At 47.5% G+C, this 15963-nt stretch overlaps 1 protein-coding gene across 1 annotated transcript in view; it reads left to right on the plus strand.

Annotated features, from left to right (window-relative positions):
* LOC107122553 (lithostathine-1-beta-like) overlaps positions 1–15963 on the plus strand; it is an 18854-nt gene that overhangs the window by 1023 nt on the left and 1868 nt on the right. Inside the window, exons 2-6 of the mRNA XM_015425673.1 lie at positions 3499–3586; positions 8751–8863; positions 12098–12152; positions 13200–13237; positions 15328–15457. Of these exons, the coding sequence (XP_015281159.1) occupies positions 3499–3586; positions 8751–8863; positions 12098–12152; positions 13200–13237; positions 15328–15457 (424 nt within the window). The remainder of the gene's footprint in view (positions 1–3498; positions 3587–8750; positions 8864–12097; positions 12153–13199; positions 13238–15327; positions 15458–15963) is intronic.

Genomic DNA, 15963 nt, shown 5'->3' on the forward strand with positions numbered 1-15963 from the left:
AGGAGTTTGTAAGCCGCTCTGAGACACCTTTGGGTAGTGAAAGGCGGGGTATAAATCCAATCTCTTCTCTTCTCTTCTTCAAGAGCTCTCTCAGCCCCACCGACCTCCCAGGGTGTCTGTTATGGGGAGGGAAAGGGAAAGGAGTTTGTAAGGCGCTCTGAGACTCCCTTGGGTAGTGAAGGGCAGGGTATAAATCCAATCTCTTCTCTTCTTCTCTTCTTTAATACAAGAAGTAAAAATAACGGAAGGAAAAACCCAGAGTAAAACAGAATAACACAGGGGGGGGAAACTAAACAGCAGATCAACGAACATGATCGAGAACAAGAAAAAAGGCATATCTGATTTTCTGTGCCACAGGAATCCATACATTTACTCATTACCACCTTAGTCTGTAGTTAGACCAAGGGAAATATATCACCTTTCTGTGTAAGCTTATCACCTTTGCCTTTTAGTCTTCAAAACCGTAAGTCATCAGTTCCTCCCCAATCCCCACCCCCCGCTTTTATGCAAGAAGTCCATAAGGGGTTTCCGTGTAGGTATAAATTTAAGTAAAGTCTTTTCTTTTATCAAAGACGTGACTTTGGCCTTCTCTGCAAGTTCCATCATCTTGACTACTCATACTCGACTTAATATTGACCAACAGGAAAGAGATGGTAGATGGGGTGAAGGTGCACCTTTGCCTTTTAGTCTTCAAAACCGTAAGTCATCAGTTCATCCCCCCCCCCCCGCTTTTATGCAAGAAGTCCATAAGGGGTTTCCGTGTAGGTATAAATTTAAGTAAAGTCTTTTCTTTTATCAAAGACGTGACTTTGGCCTTCTCTGCAAGTTCCATCATCTTGACTACTCATACTCGACTTAATATTGACCAACAGGAAAGAGATGGTAGATGGGGTGAAGGTGGTGGGGACTTTAGGGGGAAGTGGCCATGTCCTGCTAGAATTCCTTTTGCTCTGGGGGACCAAGGAGGTTCGTAGCCACACGTCTATGTTAGATTTCAGTAGGGCAGACTTTAATAAGCTCAGCAGCATGATGAGAATCGTTCCCGGAAGGGAATGGAGCAAGTGAAGGGTGAGCTCTCGACTGCAATGTTCCCTCTAAGCTGTGGAGTCTTGTGAGCAAAAATCCTACTTTGTGAGCTACTGGCATTAAAGTTGTGAGCGGGCAATTTGGCTACTGCATAAATTAGTTTGCTCTGGAGCCGTCCCTTCCTGAGCTAAAGCAAAAATGTGTGAGCCGGAGGCTAAAAAACTGTGAGCTAGCTCACACTAACTCAGCTTAGAGGGAACACTGCTCTCGAGCTCTTGCAAGCTCAAGCAGTCGCTATTCCAACAGGAAGGAAACATGGTAGGGAGTCCAAGAAGCCAATGTGGATGGACAGAGAACTGTGTGATGTGCTATGGGAGAAAAAGGCAAGGACATACCTCTAAAGAAGAGTATCTGCGGGTTGCTAGGCACTGTAGGTCAGCCATCAGAGAGGCCAAAGCTCACAGTGAGCTAAAGCTAGCCAGGGAGGCTTGCTACAACAAGAAACTCTTCTTCAGATATGTGAGGAGCAAACGCAAGATGAAAGAGGGGATGGGCCCACTGTTGGGTGAAAATGGAGAAGCTCTGATAGAGTACAGAGAGAAAGCAGAAAATCTCAATGCCTATTTGGCCTCATTTCCCCCCCTGAAGAAGAGGACAGGCTCATCTAGCGATAGGTATGTCGGGCTATCTTTCAGTATACTCCTGCAGAGTGCAGGGGGTTGGACTAGATGACCTGCAAGGTCCCTTCCCACTCTAACATTCTATCATTCTATGATGGTAGCAGGCAAGTCACAGCATCTGGGCTGCTGGTTGACATGGACAGAGAGTTAGCTGAGAAGCAACTGGCTGCACTGAATGAGTACAAATCCCCATGGCCAGATGGTATGCAGCCAAGAGTGCGCAAAGAACATTCTAGAGAGATGGCCTTTGTCCATCATCTTCCTGACCTCTTGGAAGACAGGAGATGAGCCACAAGACTAGAGGAGGGCAGATGTTACCCCAATTTTCAAAAAAGGGAGGAGGGATGACCCAGGAAACTACAGGCCGGTCAGTCTGACCAGGGAAGGTACTGGGGCAGATTTTAAAGAGGCGAGCATCTAAAGGACAACTTGGTAATTTGGAGAAGTCAGCATGGATTTGTCCCCTATAGGCCAACCATCTCCCCGGTTTATTTGCCAATTGAAAGTTTCTTTGTTTTACATAATTCAGCTTTATTTCCATCTCTCTTATTGTTACCATAGATAACTACTGTTGTAAAAATTTTATTTGGTGCAAAATTTTTGCATTGTTCGGGAACTTTTTCAATTTGTCTGCTTTTAATCCCCTACTAGATATTTTGGATCTTTTCTTGTCTCTTTCTCTTCAGTTCTACATTGCGCTGGTATCAGGCATCCTCTCATAATGAATTTACTTGCACTCCCAAACCATTCTGAAGTCAGTGCCTTTATTTAGGTTAAGTGGAAAAAATTCTAACTTTTTAAAACAGCCTATCACAATTGCCTTATTTAATCTCCATCTAAAAGTAGTGGGCATTCCTTTATAAGTCATATTTACAGGATTATGATCTGAGAAAGACTCTGATAAAATCTCCAGTTTTATAACTTTAATGGCTAAATCTTTAGATACCAAAATCATATCACGTCTAGCAAAGGATCTATGTCTCTCTAAAAAGTAAGTAAATTCTTTAGAATTACCATTTTTCTGCCTCCATATGTCAACTAATCCCAAATTGTCCATCAAATAAGGAAAAAAAGGGCTTGGACAGTTTACCTTGGTTAATTTTAGATTTTCCCCTGTCCATATGTGGAAGAATAGCTTCATTCCAATCACCCATCAAACACCAACTGCCACAAGACAAAAACACAGTTCTGTCCACAAGATGTTTATAAAACAACTCCTTGTCCTCCTTGGGGGCATGAAGAAGAAGAGAAGTGATGGGATTTATACCCCATGGCCCTTCACTACCCAAAGGAGTCTCGGAGTGGCTTACAAGCTCCTTTCCCTTCCCCTCCCCACGACAGACACCCTGCGAGGTAGGTGGGGCTGAGAGAGCTCTGACAGGAACTGTCCTTGAGAACAGCTCTGACAGGACTATGGCTTGCCCAAGGTCATCCAGTTGCTGCAAGTGGAGGAGTGGGGGAATCAAACCCGGTTCTCCCAGATTAGAGCCGACATTGATCCAACACTGGCTTCTCTTATGTTCTAAGGCACGTGTATGGGCAGTAGTTGGTTTCGCTCATTTGCAAGTTGGTACCTGCAGAAGCCTCTGCTGACTTGAGTGGAGTTGGTTGTGGCGAAGCAGAGGGGGAAAGGCGGTCCCACAACGAAGAGGGGCCAAGGCCATGAAGGGCTTTGGGCAAGACAGCGCGGGATCTGCAGAACCAGGGGGCTCCACGCGACCTCTCAAATGATAAACAGTAAGGAACGGGGGGGCATGCTCGGATGTTGCTAACATGGCGTATTCCTTGCCAGGAGAACGAGAAGATGGGAAAGGTTGTCTACCTGGGCCTCTGCCTCCTGGGATGCCTCATCTTAGGATCTAGTAGCACCCCAGTGGAAGGTGAGTGTTGGGACTGCCAATCAAATTGGTGTATACATAATAAAATCATAGATCCATAAGATCATAGAGTCCAGGGTCATCTAGTCCAACCCCCTGCACAATGCAGGAAATTCACAAATACCTCCCTCTCACACCTCCAGTGACCCCTGTTCCATGCCCAGAAGATGACAAAACACCTCCAGGATCTCCAGCCAACCTGGCCTGGAGAAAAATTGCTTCCTGACCCCAAAGTGGCGATCAGCATTTCCTTGGGCGTGTAAGAAAGGGCCACAAGAACTAAGCCCTGAGGCAACCCTTCCTGCCCTCTCTTTCATGACCTGCCCAAGTCCACAGAATCTGCATTGCTGTCAGAGGGCCATCGAGCCTCTGCTTCAAAACCTCCAAAGGAGAGCCCACCACCTCCCGAGGAAGCCTGTTCCACTGAGGAAGTGCTCTAATTGTGAGAAAATTCTTTCTAAGGTTTCGCCGAAAACTCTTTTGATTTAATCTGAACCCATTGGTTCTGGTCCGACCTTCTGGAAAATATCAGCAAGAGAAGTCTGGAATTTATTAGACCTTTCACTTTTAGCAAAGTTTGACTTCCAACAGATATCAGGATGACTCAGATCACCCATGACCACCATGTCCCATCTCTTTGAGAACTTTGTAATCTGTTCTAGGAGTGTCTCATCCACGTTCTCTGCCTGGCTTGGTGGTCTATCGTAGACCCCCCACCATAATATTAGTATCATTTCTTCTTTTGTTTTTTCCTGGAGATTCTCAACTGACCATCCATGCTCAGATTCATATATTTCTTCACAAGTGTATACATCCTTGACATACGTACCTCACTTAGTAATTAGTACTATTATTTAAGGAGTTCCTGGAGAAGGATTTAAGAGGCTGGGGTGTGGGCGTCCAAGGGCTCAGCTGCATGTCTGTGTTCATTTACAAGCTTACTCCTGATTCACCGCCTTAATCAGAGTCAAATGACGGCTCTAAGAAAGTTGCTCTAAAAAAGCCAAAGAAGATGGTGTGGGCGGAGGAGTGGGTTCTTCTTGATCCTAAAGAACTCCCAGTGGGAAGTGATTCACTTAAATTTGGAGCTGCCTGTGGAGGTGTCTTAGCACTTATACCTGGACACAGGTTCCTCTGCAGATTGTCTCTGGAGATTGTCTCCAAAGGTGATTGGCTGTAAGCACTCACTCCCTTTTCCCTTGCAAGGACCTCATGCAAAAGGAGAAATGCTGCCGTCTGGGAAATCAGAAGAATCAAAGGAAAACAAGATCCCTGTTGCTGCTAAGGGTAAACATCTGAAAATAGGGGGGACCTGGATTTTTTTAGGGGGTCCTTTTTGTCTCCAAAGGTGATTGGCTGTAAGCACTCACTCTCTTTTCCCTTGCAAGAACCTCATGTGATGGGAGATATGCTGCCGTCTGGGAAATCAGAAGAATCAAAGGAAAACAAGATCCCTGTTGCTGCTAAGGGTAAACATCTGAAAATAGGGGGGACCTGGATTTTTTTAGGGGGTCCTTTTTGTCTCCAAAGGTGATTGGCTGTAAGCACTCACTCTCTTTTCCCTTGCAAGAACCTCATGTGATGGGAGATATGCTGCCGTCTGGGAAATCAGAAGAATCAAAGGAAAACAAGATCCCTGTTGCTGCTAACGGTAAACATCTGAAAATAGGGGGGACCTGGATTTTTTTAGGGGGTCCTTTTTGTCTCCAAAGGTGATTGGCTGTAAGCACTCACTCTCTTTTCCCTTGCAAGAACCTCATGTGATGGGAGATATGCTGCCGTCTGGGAAATCAGAAGAATCAAAGGAAAACAAGATCCCTGTTGCTGCTAAGGGTAAACATCTGAAAATAGGGGGGACCTGGATTTTTTTAGGGGGTCTGTAATGATTTCATGTTTAACTGTGTGTGTGTGACTTTAAAAGTTTGGTTGCATGACTGTGTGATAGTCTAGAGTAGTGCAAACAAGCAAGTGGTGTGATTGGTGAGTGACAGAGAAGGGGAGGGGTTTTGGAAGTGATGATGTGTGAATGATAGGTATGTCACAACAACAACAACAAATACCTTTTATTGGCATAAAATTGGGGTAAATCCTATAAAATTTGTGGAAAATAAATAACTTCTAAAAGCATTACAAGGTATGCCTATTTATATAAGCTTAAAATTATAGTGAGATAAAATTTTGCCCAACCGCAGAACCTTGAATTAAATTATACAACTCATTGAACTCAATTAGAATGACCAGGGACATTTTTCCGTTTTATAAGAACATAAAAAAACTTGGCAGTATGTCTATCAGGAGTGACAGTTGATGAAGACAGTTGATGTTCAGTTAAGCAGTTTTAGTTCTGATTTCTGTGAGAGAAGCAGAAGATCAGTTAGTTCTGTGTACGAGAGAAGTGCTGTGTAAAAGTAGTTCGTTCTGAGGTCTGAAGGAGAGACCTTCTTGTGTGTGATAGAAGAGATTAAGTTCTGTGTATGAAGAAGCGTTGAATGTATAAGGAAACAAAAGTTAAATGACAGTCTGAGTGACAGACTGCGGTGAAACAAGAAACATTTATGACCCTGAGTTAATGAGTTACAATGTTACTTGAAAGATCCCTGTCAGAAAAGAGAGCAGATCTTATGCCCCACTGGTGGACCTCCTGATGGCACTGGTATTTCTGGCCACTGTGTGACGCAGAGTATTGGACTGGATGGGCCTTTGGCCTGATCCAACATTGGCGTCTCTTATGTTCTTATGTTCTTATAAAGCAAGTGTTAAAAATATTCACAGTACCGGTTACCTCATTCTACTATATTATTTACAAATTATATAAATAAATCTACTTTTATTCAAGTCTGCCAGTTCTGAAAGAAATAATCCCTCAGGAAACACGTAGACCCTCATGAATGCCTTAAACCCTCGATTTACCTACCCAGTGATAGAAATATATATTATAAAGGTTTGGAAAGCCTTAAAATTTCCTGGTGGCAGCTGGATTACCCAGTAGAACAAAACATAAATAACACGTTTAAAGTAAAACCAGACCTCCCCAGAGAAGGGGTCGTCACAGGGTCCTTTTTGTCTCCAGAGGTGATTGGCTGTAAGCACTCACTCTCTTTTCCCTCGCAAGAACCTCATGTGATGGGAGAAATGCTGCCGTCTGGGAAATCAGAAGAATCAAAGGAAAACAAGAGCCCTGCTGCTGCTGCTGCTAACGGTAAACATCTGAACATGGGGGGGGGGACGACACAGATTTTTAAGGAGGTGCTTTTTGTATGCACAAGAGTCCCATATTTGTTTTACCATTCCAGACAATCATGGTAATGAGCCAAACCAGTGATTTTTGTGTATAGTTTTGGCTCAGAAATTTCAGAATGCATAACTCTAAGCCAGGGGTGGCCAAACTTGCTTAACGTAAGAGCCACATCAAATAAATGTCAGTTTTTTGAGAGCCACATGATGTGAACAAATATTAAGTAAAGGTAAAGGTTCCCTTGCTCGAAAGTCAGTCGAATCCGACTCTAGGGTTGCGGTGCTCATCTCCGTTTCAAAGCCGAAGAGCCAGCGCTGTCCGAAGACGTTTCCGTGGTCATGTGGCCGGCATGACTAAACACCAAGGCGCACGGAACGCTGTTACCTTCCCACTGAAGTGGTAACTATTTATCTACTTGCAATTTCTTGCTTTCGAACTGCTAGGTTGGCAGGAGCTGGAACTAGAGACGGGAGCTCACTCCGTCATGCGGCACCCGGGTCTTGAACTGCTGAACTACCGACCTTCCACAGCCTGCAGTTCAGCGTCTTAACCACTTGAGCCACCGCAGCTCCTGAACAAATATTACAGACATGTTTTTATTGGAAAATACGCAAATTTGCTTTTTATTAACATTAAATGAGACTGCCAAAAATAAAAACAAAAAGGGTAAAAGCAGATATTGATAATGAGATTCCGTTGTCCAATGATATTTATTTGTTTGCTAATGATGTTTATTTGTCTGAGAGAGAGAGAGAGGTGGAAAGAAAGAGAGAGAAACAAAGAAAGCGATTAGGTCGGGAGGGGGGAGGTGGAAAGAAAGCAACTTGAACTTTAAATGAGTCCTCCAATCCCCCCCACCAGTCAGCTTGGCAAAAGGATTTAAAGAGACAAAATGCCTTCTCCAAGCCGGCCCTTGGGGGCGGCGGTTAGGGGTTGAGAATACATTTCAAGTTAATGTCGCTTTCCTTCCTCTGCTCTCCCCCACCTCAAGCCTACCCAAGGTGGGGAACACTGGCTGGGGAAGGGAAGATCAATCGGGGAGGCATTCCATCCCTTCGCTTCCCCAGCGTTCTCGGTGTCTAGTCATGCCAGCCACATGACCACAGAAACATCTTCGGACAGCGCTGGCTCTTTGGCTTGGAAACGGAGATGAGCACCGCATCCCTAGAGTCGGATTCGACTGGCTTTCGAGCAAGGGAAACCTTGACCTTTTTAAAACACGGGTCAGTAGAGGAGCAGCTTCTTACAGTTTGCCAGGCAAGGAGCTGCAGTTTCTAAATGGATTCAAGTGAGTCTGCCTGACTCCTGCTGTCTCCCTGGAAGAGCAAAGCTTGAGAGGCAGTTAATGAGAGGGACATTGCTGGATCTCTCTTGTGGCCACTCCTCTCTGTCACTGAACCAGGCCGGGTGGTTTCTCCAGACCTACTCCCGTGTTCAGTGGGTCTCCTCTCGCACTCTGCTGAGAGCAAGAACGGAATGGAAGACAACTGGAAGATGAGCCTTCCCCCCTTTAGAGCTAGATTAGAGCCTAGTAGCATCTTAAGGACCAACAAGAGTTTCGGGGTGTGAGGTTTTGGGGATGGAGAAGCCCTGGCCCCACTGGTGGACCTCCTGATGGCCCCTGGTATTTCTGGCCACTGTGTGTGTGTCAGAGTGTTGGACTGGATGGGCCACTGGCCTGATCCAACATTGGCTTCTCTTATGTCCTTATGTATGGGGCAAGGGATGCTCTGTGTTCTTGGTCCCGGGGGGGGGGCAAGAGTAGGAGGGCTTCTGGTGTCTTGGCCCCACTGCTGGACCTCCTGATGGCCCCTGGTATTTCTGGCCACTGTGTGACACAGAGTGTTGGACGGGATGGGCCATTGGCCTAATCCAACATTGGCTTCTCTCACGTTCTTATGCAGCCCTTAATAGCCTTTTTGTCTTTTCCAGTTGCAAACGACGACCAAGTGAACCCCAGGAGTTCTTGTCCTCCTTGGGCATATCAGTTCAGACGCAACTGCTATGAGTATTTCCCCCAGCCACAACCATGGTACTCAGCAGAGGTAAGTGCTGCTGGGGGGGGGGGGGGGGGGAAGGGGGCCGGGCAGGGAATGTGCGCATGTGCTGATGTGTGTAACCCCATATTTTGAAAAGCCTGGTTTCATAAACATGGACACGAAATGATTTCTTTTCATTTGGCATCAGAAGAATTAAAAAGAGTTTGGATGAAATGAAAAGTTTTGCAGGACTGTTGAGTAAGGTCACCATGGTGTGCTACATGTAGAACCCGCAATCCCCCCCCCAAGGAAAATTTGGGTGAAGCAGTGTTCCCATTTCAACCCCACTGTACTCCAAGAAGGCGCTGCGGTGGCTCAGTGGTTAAGACGCTGAGTTGCAGACCGGAAGGTCGGTTGTTCGGCAGTTCGAGACCCGAGTGTGCCGCATGACGGAGTGAGCTCCCGTCTCTGGCCCCGGCTCCTGCCAACCTAGCAGTTCGAAAGCAAGACATTGCAAGTAGATCAATAGGTACCGCTACGGTGGGAAGGTCACAGCGTTCCGTGCGCCTCGGCGTCTAGTCATGCCAGCCACATGACCACGGAAATGTCTTTGGACAGCGCTGGCTCTCTGGCTTGGAAACGGAGATGAGCACCGCAACCCTAGAGTCGGATTTGACTGGCTTTCAAGCAAGGGAGACCTTTTTCTCCTCCAAGAAGCTCAGGGCTGTGGCAAGGTTTGTTCCCTCGTGTATCATCCTTACAACCTCTCCGTCTCCATGGGAAGAAACCCAGTCCCCGCAGTCACACTTGAAGCTGCCATCTACTGAATCAGACCCTCGGTCCACTGAGGTCAGTCTTGCCTACTCAGACTGGCAGCGGCTCTCCAGGGTCTCAGGCCGACGGGTCTTTCCCTTCACCTACCAGATGATCCTTATTGGAAACGCCGGGAATTGAACCTGGGGCCTTCTGCTTGCCAATCAGATGCTCTACCAGAGCCATGGCTCCACCTCCCTTTGCCCACTGAAGGTCTGGAGGCACTGCTGCCTGTCTGCGGGCAGCGGCTTTTCTGGTTCTGCATGGGGGCAGCTCTCAGTAGAGCTGAGAAGACGAGTTCCCTGAAGCCACAAATGTGTGTTACACGCTGGCCAAGTTGTATTTCAGTCTCCCAGCATGCTGTTGGCAGGACTGACATACCTCCATTTTGTTGGCATCAACCCATACCATTTGGGCTGGCACCTGGTCCAGAATGGTCAGCCAGATTTTACCGAATCTTTTGGCAAGACATGGAGGTGGGCTGGTAAAAGGGATGGGAGGCCGGGACGAGGCACTCACCATGTTTGGACCTAAGCCCATAAGCCAAAGGTGAGCTCATCAGGGAATATTCAGGACCTCTAGAAGAGTCCCAAGAAGCAGCCCCAGCCTGGCACAGCCAACACACCAGGGCTGTTCCCGTCTGAGCTTTGACAAAGCTTCAATGCAGGCAACAAAGGCCTGTCTTCTCTTCATCCCAAAGATTTCTCTTTTTGCCCCGTTCTGCACACTGCCAGCTTGCCCGTGGCCCTCTGCGTGTGCGCACATTGCTAGCTCGCTACCTGACATATTAATCAGAGCCAAGCACACTTCCTCTTTGGATTCATTCCTCATGTTTGAGCTATTGGGGGCATGTTTCAGTTACGAAAGAAAAATTGCACAGTTGTAGAAACGTAGTAGATAAACGCTTGGAGTATATTGCAAAAGGGTGAACCTTGGCATTTAGTCATGCTGGCCACATGATCATGGAAACGTCTTCGGACAGCGCTGGCTCTTCGGCTTGGAAATGGAGATGAGCACCGCATCCCTAGAGTCGGATTCGACCGGCTTTCGAGCAAGGGAAACCTTTACCTTTACTGAGGTAGACACAGTTCCTCAACCTATCCGGTTACCTTGGGTGCCAGGCTTTAGTCCACCTGAAAAGGGAGAGACTCCATTTATAGTATTATTCTCCTATTTCAGCAAGTAAGATTAGTTGCTTCAGACACAGACAAGACCTCCGAAAACTCCTGAAAGAAGCAGAGTAGTCAGGGATGTTGTCAGTCATCTGACTATGGCCAACCATGACTTCACAGTCGATGTTTTGCTCTCTCCTGGCAGTTCGAGTGTCAGAAGTTGAGGCCCGACAGCCATCTGGTTTCCTTTTCCAACTCAGTTGAGGAAAAAGTGGTTTCGACTTACATCAGAAGCCGTAACTCTCGAACAAACAATGTCTGGACTGGCCTTAGTGCTGCACGGGACTACAATGTGGGTAACTCCCTTCAAACTCTCTCCATTCCTTTTCTGAACTTAGATTTTGGACACACATGTATTATGAATGAAAACAGGTGCTGGACTGGCGTGGTCTCTTCGGCCTCGATTAGCCACACTGGTCCTTCCTCTCTCGGCCTGACCCGCCTTGCAGGGTTGTTTTGAAGATAAAATGGAGGAGAACCATGTGAGCTGCTTTGGGTTACCGTCGGGGAGGAAGGCAGGGTGTAAATGGAGGAAATGAACGAAAGACGTCTAAAAGCACGGTGCAGTTTGGGAGGAGGAAGCGGCACTCTGAACGGTGCGTTATAGTTGGAAGAGGAGCTGGAACTAGAGACGGGAGCTCACTCCGTCATGCGGCACACTCGGGTCTCGAACTGCTGAACTACTGACCTTCCACAGCCTGCAGTTCAGCGTCTTAACCACTTGCGCCACCGCAGCCTTTAGTCCACCAGAAAAGGGAGAGCATCCATTCATAGGATTATTCTCCTACAGGACAAAAAAACAGGATCTGAAGCACTGCGTCCTTTTTGTGCTCTTTGTAACTGTAAAAGCACATAGGTTTTATTGTACGGATATCATGTATGGACATGGAATTAAGCAAACTCCGGAGCATGGCGGAAGACAGGAGGGCCTGGCGTGAGGTGGTCTGTGGGGTCGCGAAGAGTCGGACTCGACTGTGCGACTGAACCACCACCACCACAACATAGGTTTTAAGGCAGTGGTTCTCAACCTTCCTAATGCCACGACCCTTTAATACAGTTCCTCATGTTGTGGTGAGTGACCCCCAACCGTAAAATTATTTCCGTTGCTATCATAAGACCATTGAACATTTGTGTTTTCCGATGATCTTAGGCGACCCCTGTGAAAGGGTCGTTCGACTCCCAAAGGGGTTGCGACCCACAGGTTGAGAACCGCTGCTTTAAGGAGTCCTAACTGAATGTTTTCAAGAACAAGCAGACTTTTGAGCATCATTTCAGGCACCCTGTCCTCCTAGTTGCTTCTACGTCCTCTTTTCAGCTAAATGTTCATGAGATTGTCCACAGAGCTCCTCAGAGCAAGGTGCTAGGGTGTGGTGAGTCCCACTGGCAGAAACTATTTCAGCAAGCGAGATTAGCTGCTTCGGAGACAGACGAGGTGACCTCCGAAAACTCCACCTTCTGTATTTTCAGAAAGGCTGGAATGTCACATACAAGGGTAACTTGAAGTCCTCAAAAAGCAGAGTCGTCAGGGATGTTGTCAGGCGTCGTATTATGACAGGGGTCATTTCGTAGAAAAAGAGCTAGGGGAACTCATTAGCATAACTCATTAGCATATGCCACACCCCCTGACATCAGGGGCCCGGCGGTGGAGGCAGTGGTTCTCAACCTTCCTAATGCCACGACCCTTTAATACAGTTCCTCATGTTGTGGTGAGTGACCCCCAACCGTAAAATTATTTCCGTTGCTATCATAAGACCATTGAACATTTGTGTTTTCCGATGATCTTAGGCGACCCCTGTGAAAGGGTCGTTCGACTCCCAAAGGGGTTGCGACCCACAGGTTGAGAACCGCTGCTTTAAGGAGTCCTAACTGAATGTTTTCAGGAACAAGCAGACTTTTGAGCATCATTTCAGGCACCCTGTCCTCCTAGTTGCTTCTACGTCCTCTTGTAAGCTAAATGCTCACGAGATTGTCCTCAGAGCTCCTCAGAGCAAGGTGCTAGGATGTGGTGACTCCCCGTGGCAGAAACTATTTCAGCAAGCGAGATTCGCTGCTTCGGAGATGGACGAGGTGACCATCCGAAAACTCCACCTTCTGTATTTTCAGAAAGGCTGAAATGTCACATACAAGGGTAACTTGAAGTCCTCAAAAAGCAGAGTAGTCGGGGATGTTGTCAGGCATCGTATGATGGCCAACCATCACTTCACAATCAATGTTTTGCTCTCTCCTGGCAGTTTCGGTGTCAGAAGCTGAGACCCGGCGGCCACCTGGTTTCCTTTTCCAGTCTAAATGAGGAAAAAATGGTTTCTACTTTCATCAATAGCCGTGACTCTACAACAAACTATGTCTGGACTGGTTTTAACGCTGCACGGGACTACAATGTGGGTAACTCCCTCCAAACTCTCTCTATTCCTTTTCAGAACTTAGTTTTGGACACGTGTATTACAAATGGAAACAGGTGCTGGACTGGTGTTGGTCTCCGGCAATCTTCCCTCTAAGCTGTGGAGTCTTGTGAGCAAAAATTCTACTTTGTGAGCTCCTGGCATTAAAGCTGTGAGCGAGTGCGTTGGTTGCTGCATAAATCAGTTTGCTCTGGTGCCATCATTCCTGAGCCGAGACAGAAATGTGTGAGCCGGAAGCTAAAAGACTATGAGCTAGCTCACACTCACTCAGCTTAGAGGGAACACTGGTCTCCAGCCTTGATCAGCTACACTGGTCCTTCCACTCTTGGTGTAATCCACCTCACAGGGTTGTTTTGAAGATACAATGGAGGAGAACCATGTAACCCAGGGGTGTCAAACATGCGGCCTGCAGTGGGCCATCTCCTGCTTCCAGTTCTGCTGCTGCTTGCATCCTAGCTGGCTTCGCCAGACTCTCTTAATCACTCGGCCATTTCATGTTTTAACCTGGGTCCCGGACTCAGAACTCTGAGCATGAGATTCCTGTGGTGAAGGTCAGTGTTCCCTCTAAGCTGAGTTAGTGTGAGCTAGTTGATAGTTTTTTAGCCTCCGGCTCACAGATTTTTGTCTTAGCTCAGGAAGGAGGGCTCCAGAGCCAACTAGTTTATGCAGCAGCCAAATTGCTGGCTCACAACTTCAATGCCTGTAGCTCACAAAGCAGAATTTTTGCTCACAAGACTCCACAGCTTAGAGAGAGCATTGGTGAAGGTCAATAAATCCAAAATAAGTTTGCAGCTTACAGAGCTCATGTTTTAAGCATGTTTTTATTTTAAGCTAAAATATCCCCTTTGTGTTTGTGACCTTTATAAAGTTTCTATCTCCACTACCTGGCATTACATATTATGACATGCATGGCCCGGCTCGACAAGGTCTCATTTATGTCAGAGCTGGCCCTCGTAACAAATGAGTTCGACACCCCTGGTGTAACCTGCTTTGGTTCCCTGTCAGGGAGGAAGGCAAGGTGTAAATGGAGGAAATGAATGAACAACATTTAAAAGCACGGTGCAGTTTGGGAGAAGGATGCGGCATTCTGGACGTTGTGTTATAGTTGGAGGGGGGCTGTGGGGCTGGGTCTCTCTTCCACAAAGGCTGATGGGCAGGGTCAGCCTCATAATTTGGGTGCATCCCCCCATATTGCCAATTGCAGCCAGGGCATTCCATGGCAATTTCCCCTGGAGAGTTTGCAGATGAACACCTTGTATCCTTGGGGGGATCTAAGAGCACTGGCCCTCTCTGTGTTATCAGACAGAACCGAGAGCCCTGAAAGGCTCAACCCAGACAGAGCAGTGGGCAGGATATCCCCCTACGCCCTGGGCTTGATTGTCTCACATATCATTAAGGACATAAGAGAAGCCCAAGTTGGATCAGGCCAATGGCCCATCCAGTCCAACACTCTGTGTCACACAGTGGCCAAAAGTAACAGGTGTCCTCAAGAGGTCCAGCAGTGGGGCCAGGACACTAGAAGCCCTCCCACTGTTGCCCCCCCCAGGCACCAAGAATGCAGAGCATCACTTGCCCCAGACATGAGAACATAAGAGAAGCCCAAGTTGGATCAGGCCAGTGGCCCATCCAGTCCAACACGCTGTGTCACACAGTGGCCAAAAATACCAGGTGTCCTCAGGAGGTCCAGCAGTGGGGCCAGGACACCAGAAGCCCGCCCACTGTTGCCCCCCCCAAAACACCAAGAAGACAGAGCATCCCTTGCCCCAGACTGAGAGTTCCATATGTTGATCCAATTCATAAGAACATGAGAACATCTGTTCCATATGTTGATCGAATTCATAAGAACATGAGAACGTAAGAGAAGCCAATGTTGGCTCAGGCCAATGGCCCATCCAGTCCAACACTCTGTGTCACACAATGGCCAAAAACACCAGGTGCCATCAGGAGGTCCAGCAGTGGGTCCAGGAGGACACTTGAAGCCCTCCCACTGTTGCCCCTCCCCCCCAGGCACCAAGAAGACAGAGCATTCCTTGCCCCAGACATAAGAACATTATTCTGCCCCTCTCCCAACGTCCATTCTCCAGATTCGGCAGAAATTCCTTCCACCCTCTTTCTTCATAGGAGTTTTCTCTTTTACCTTCAACAGTCATTAATCTGGGAATGGAGTGATGGTTCCCCATACAACTCAGGATCACCGCTCTGGGACAACCGGATTCCCAGAAGCACCCTCTCTTCCTTGGAATGCTTGTTGCTGATCAACGTCCGGAATCTATCAGGTATGTATGAAGGTTCAGACACATGGCTGGTGGGAAGGGCAGTGATGATGAGAAACGTTACCGGAGTCATGCTTGGAGAAGGCCTTTAAAGTGACCGTGTCCCTTTAAATGCCTTCCCCCCCTCCTCTGGAAACAATGGAGGGTGGGGCACCTTCTTCTGGGGCCCATAGAATTGGACCCACGGGTACAATCTTTTTGAAACATGGATGTGTTTTTTGAGGAAGAAGAAGAAGAGGAGGAGGAGGAGGAGGAGGAGATTAGATTTTATACCCCACCCTTCACTACCCAAAGGTGTCTCAGAGCGGCTGACAAACTCCTCTCCCTTCCCCTCCCCACAATAGACACCCTGGGAAGGAGGTGGGGCTGAGAGAGCTCTTGACAGAAACGGCTCTTTTTCAAGGACAGCTCTTATCAGAACTACGGCTTGCCCAAGGCCATCCAGCCAGGTGCAAGTGAAGGAGTGGGGAACCAAACCCGGTTCCCCCAGGTTAGAGTCCATGCACTTA

The sequence above is a fragment of the Gekko japonicus genome, unplaced genomic scaffold (assembly GCF_001447785.1).
Source record: "Gekko japonicus isolate JY-2015 unplaced genomic scaffold, Gekko_japonicus_V1.1 scaffold5481, whole genome shotgun sequence".
In the NCBI taxonomy this organism is placed as follows: domain Eukaryota; kingdom Metazoa; phylum Chordata; class Lepidosauria; order Squamata; family Gekkonidae; genus Gekko; species Gekko japonicus.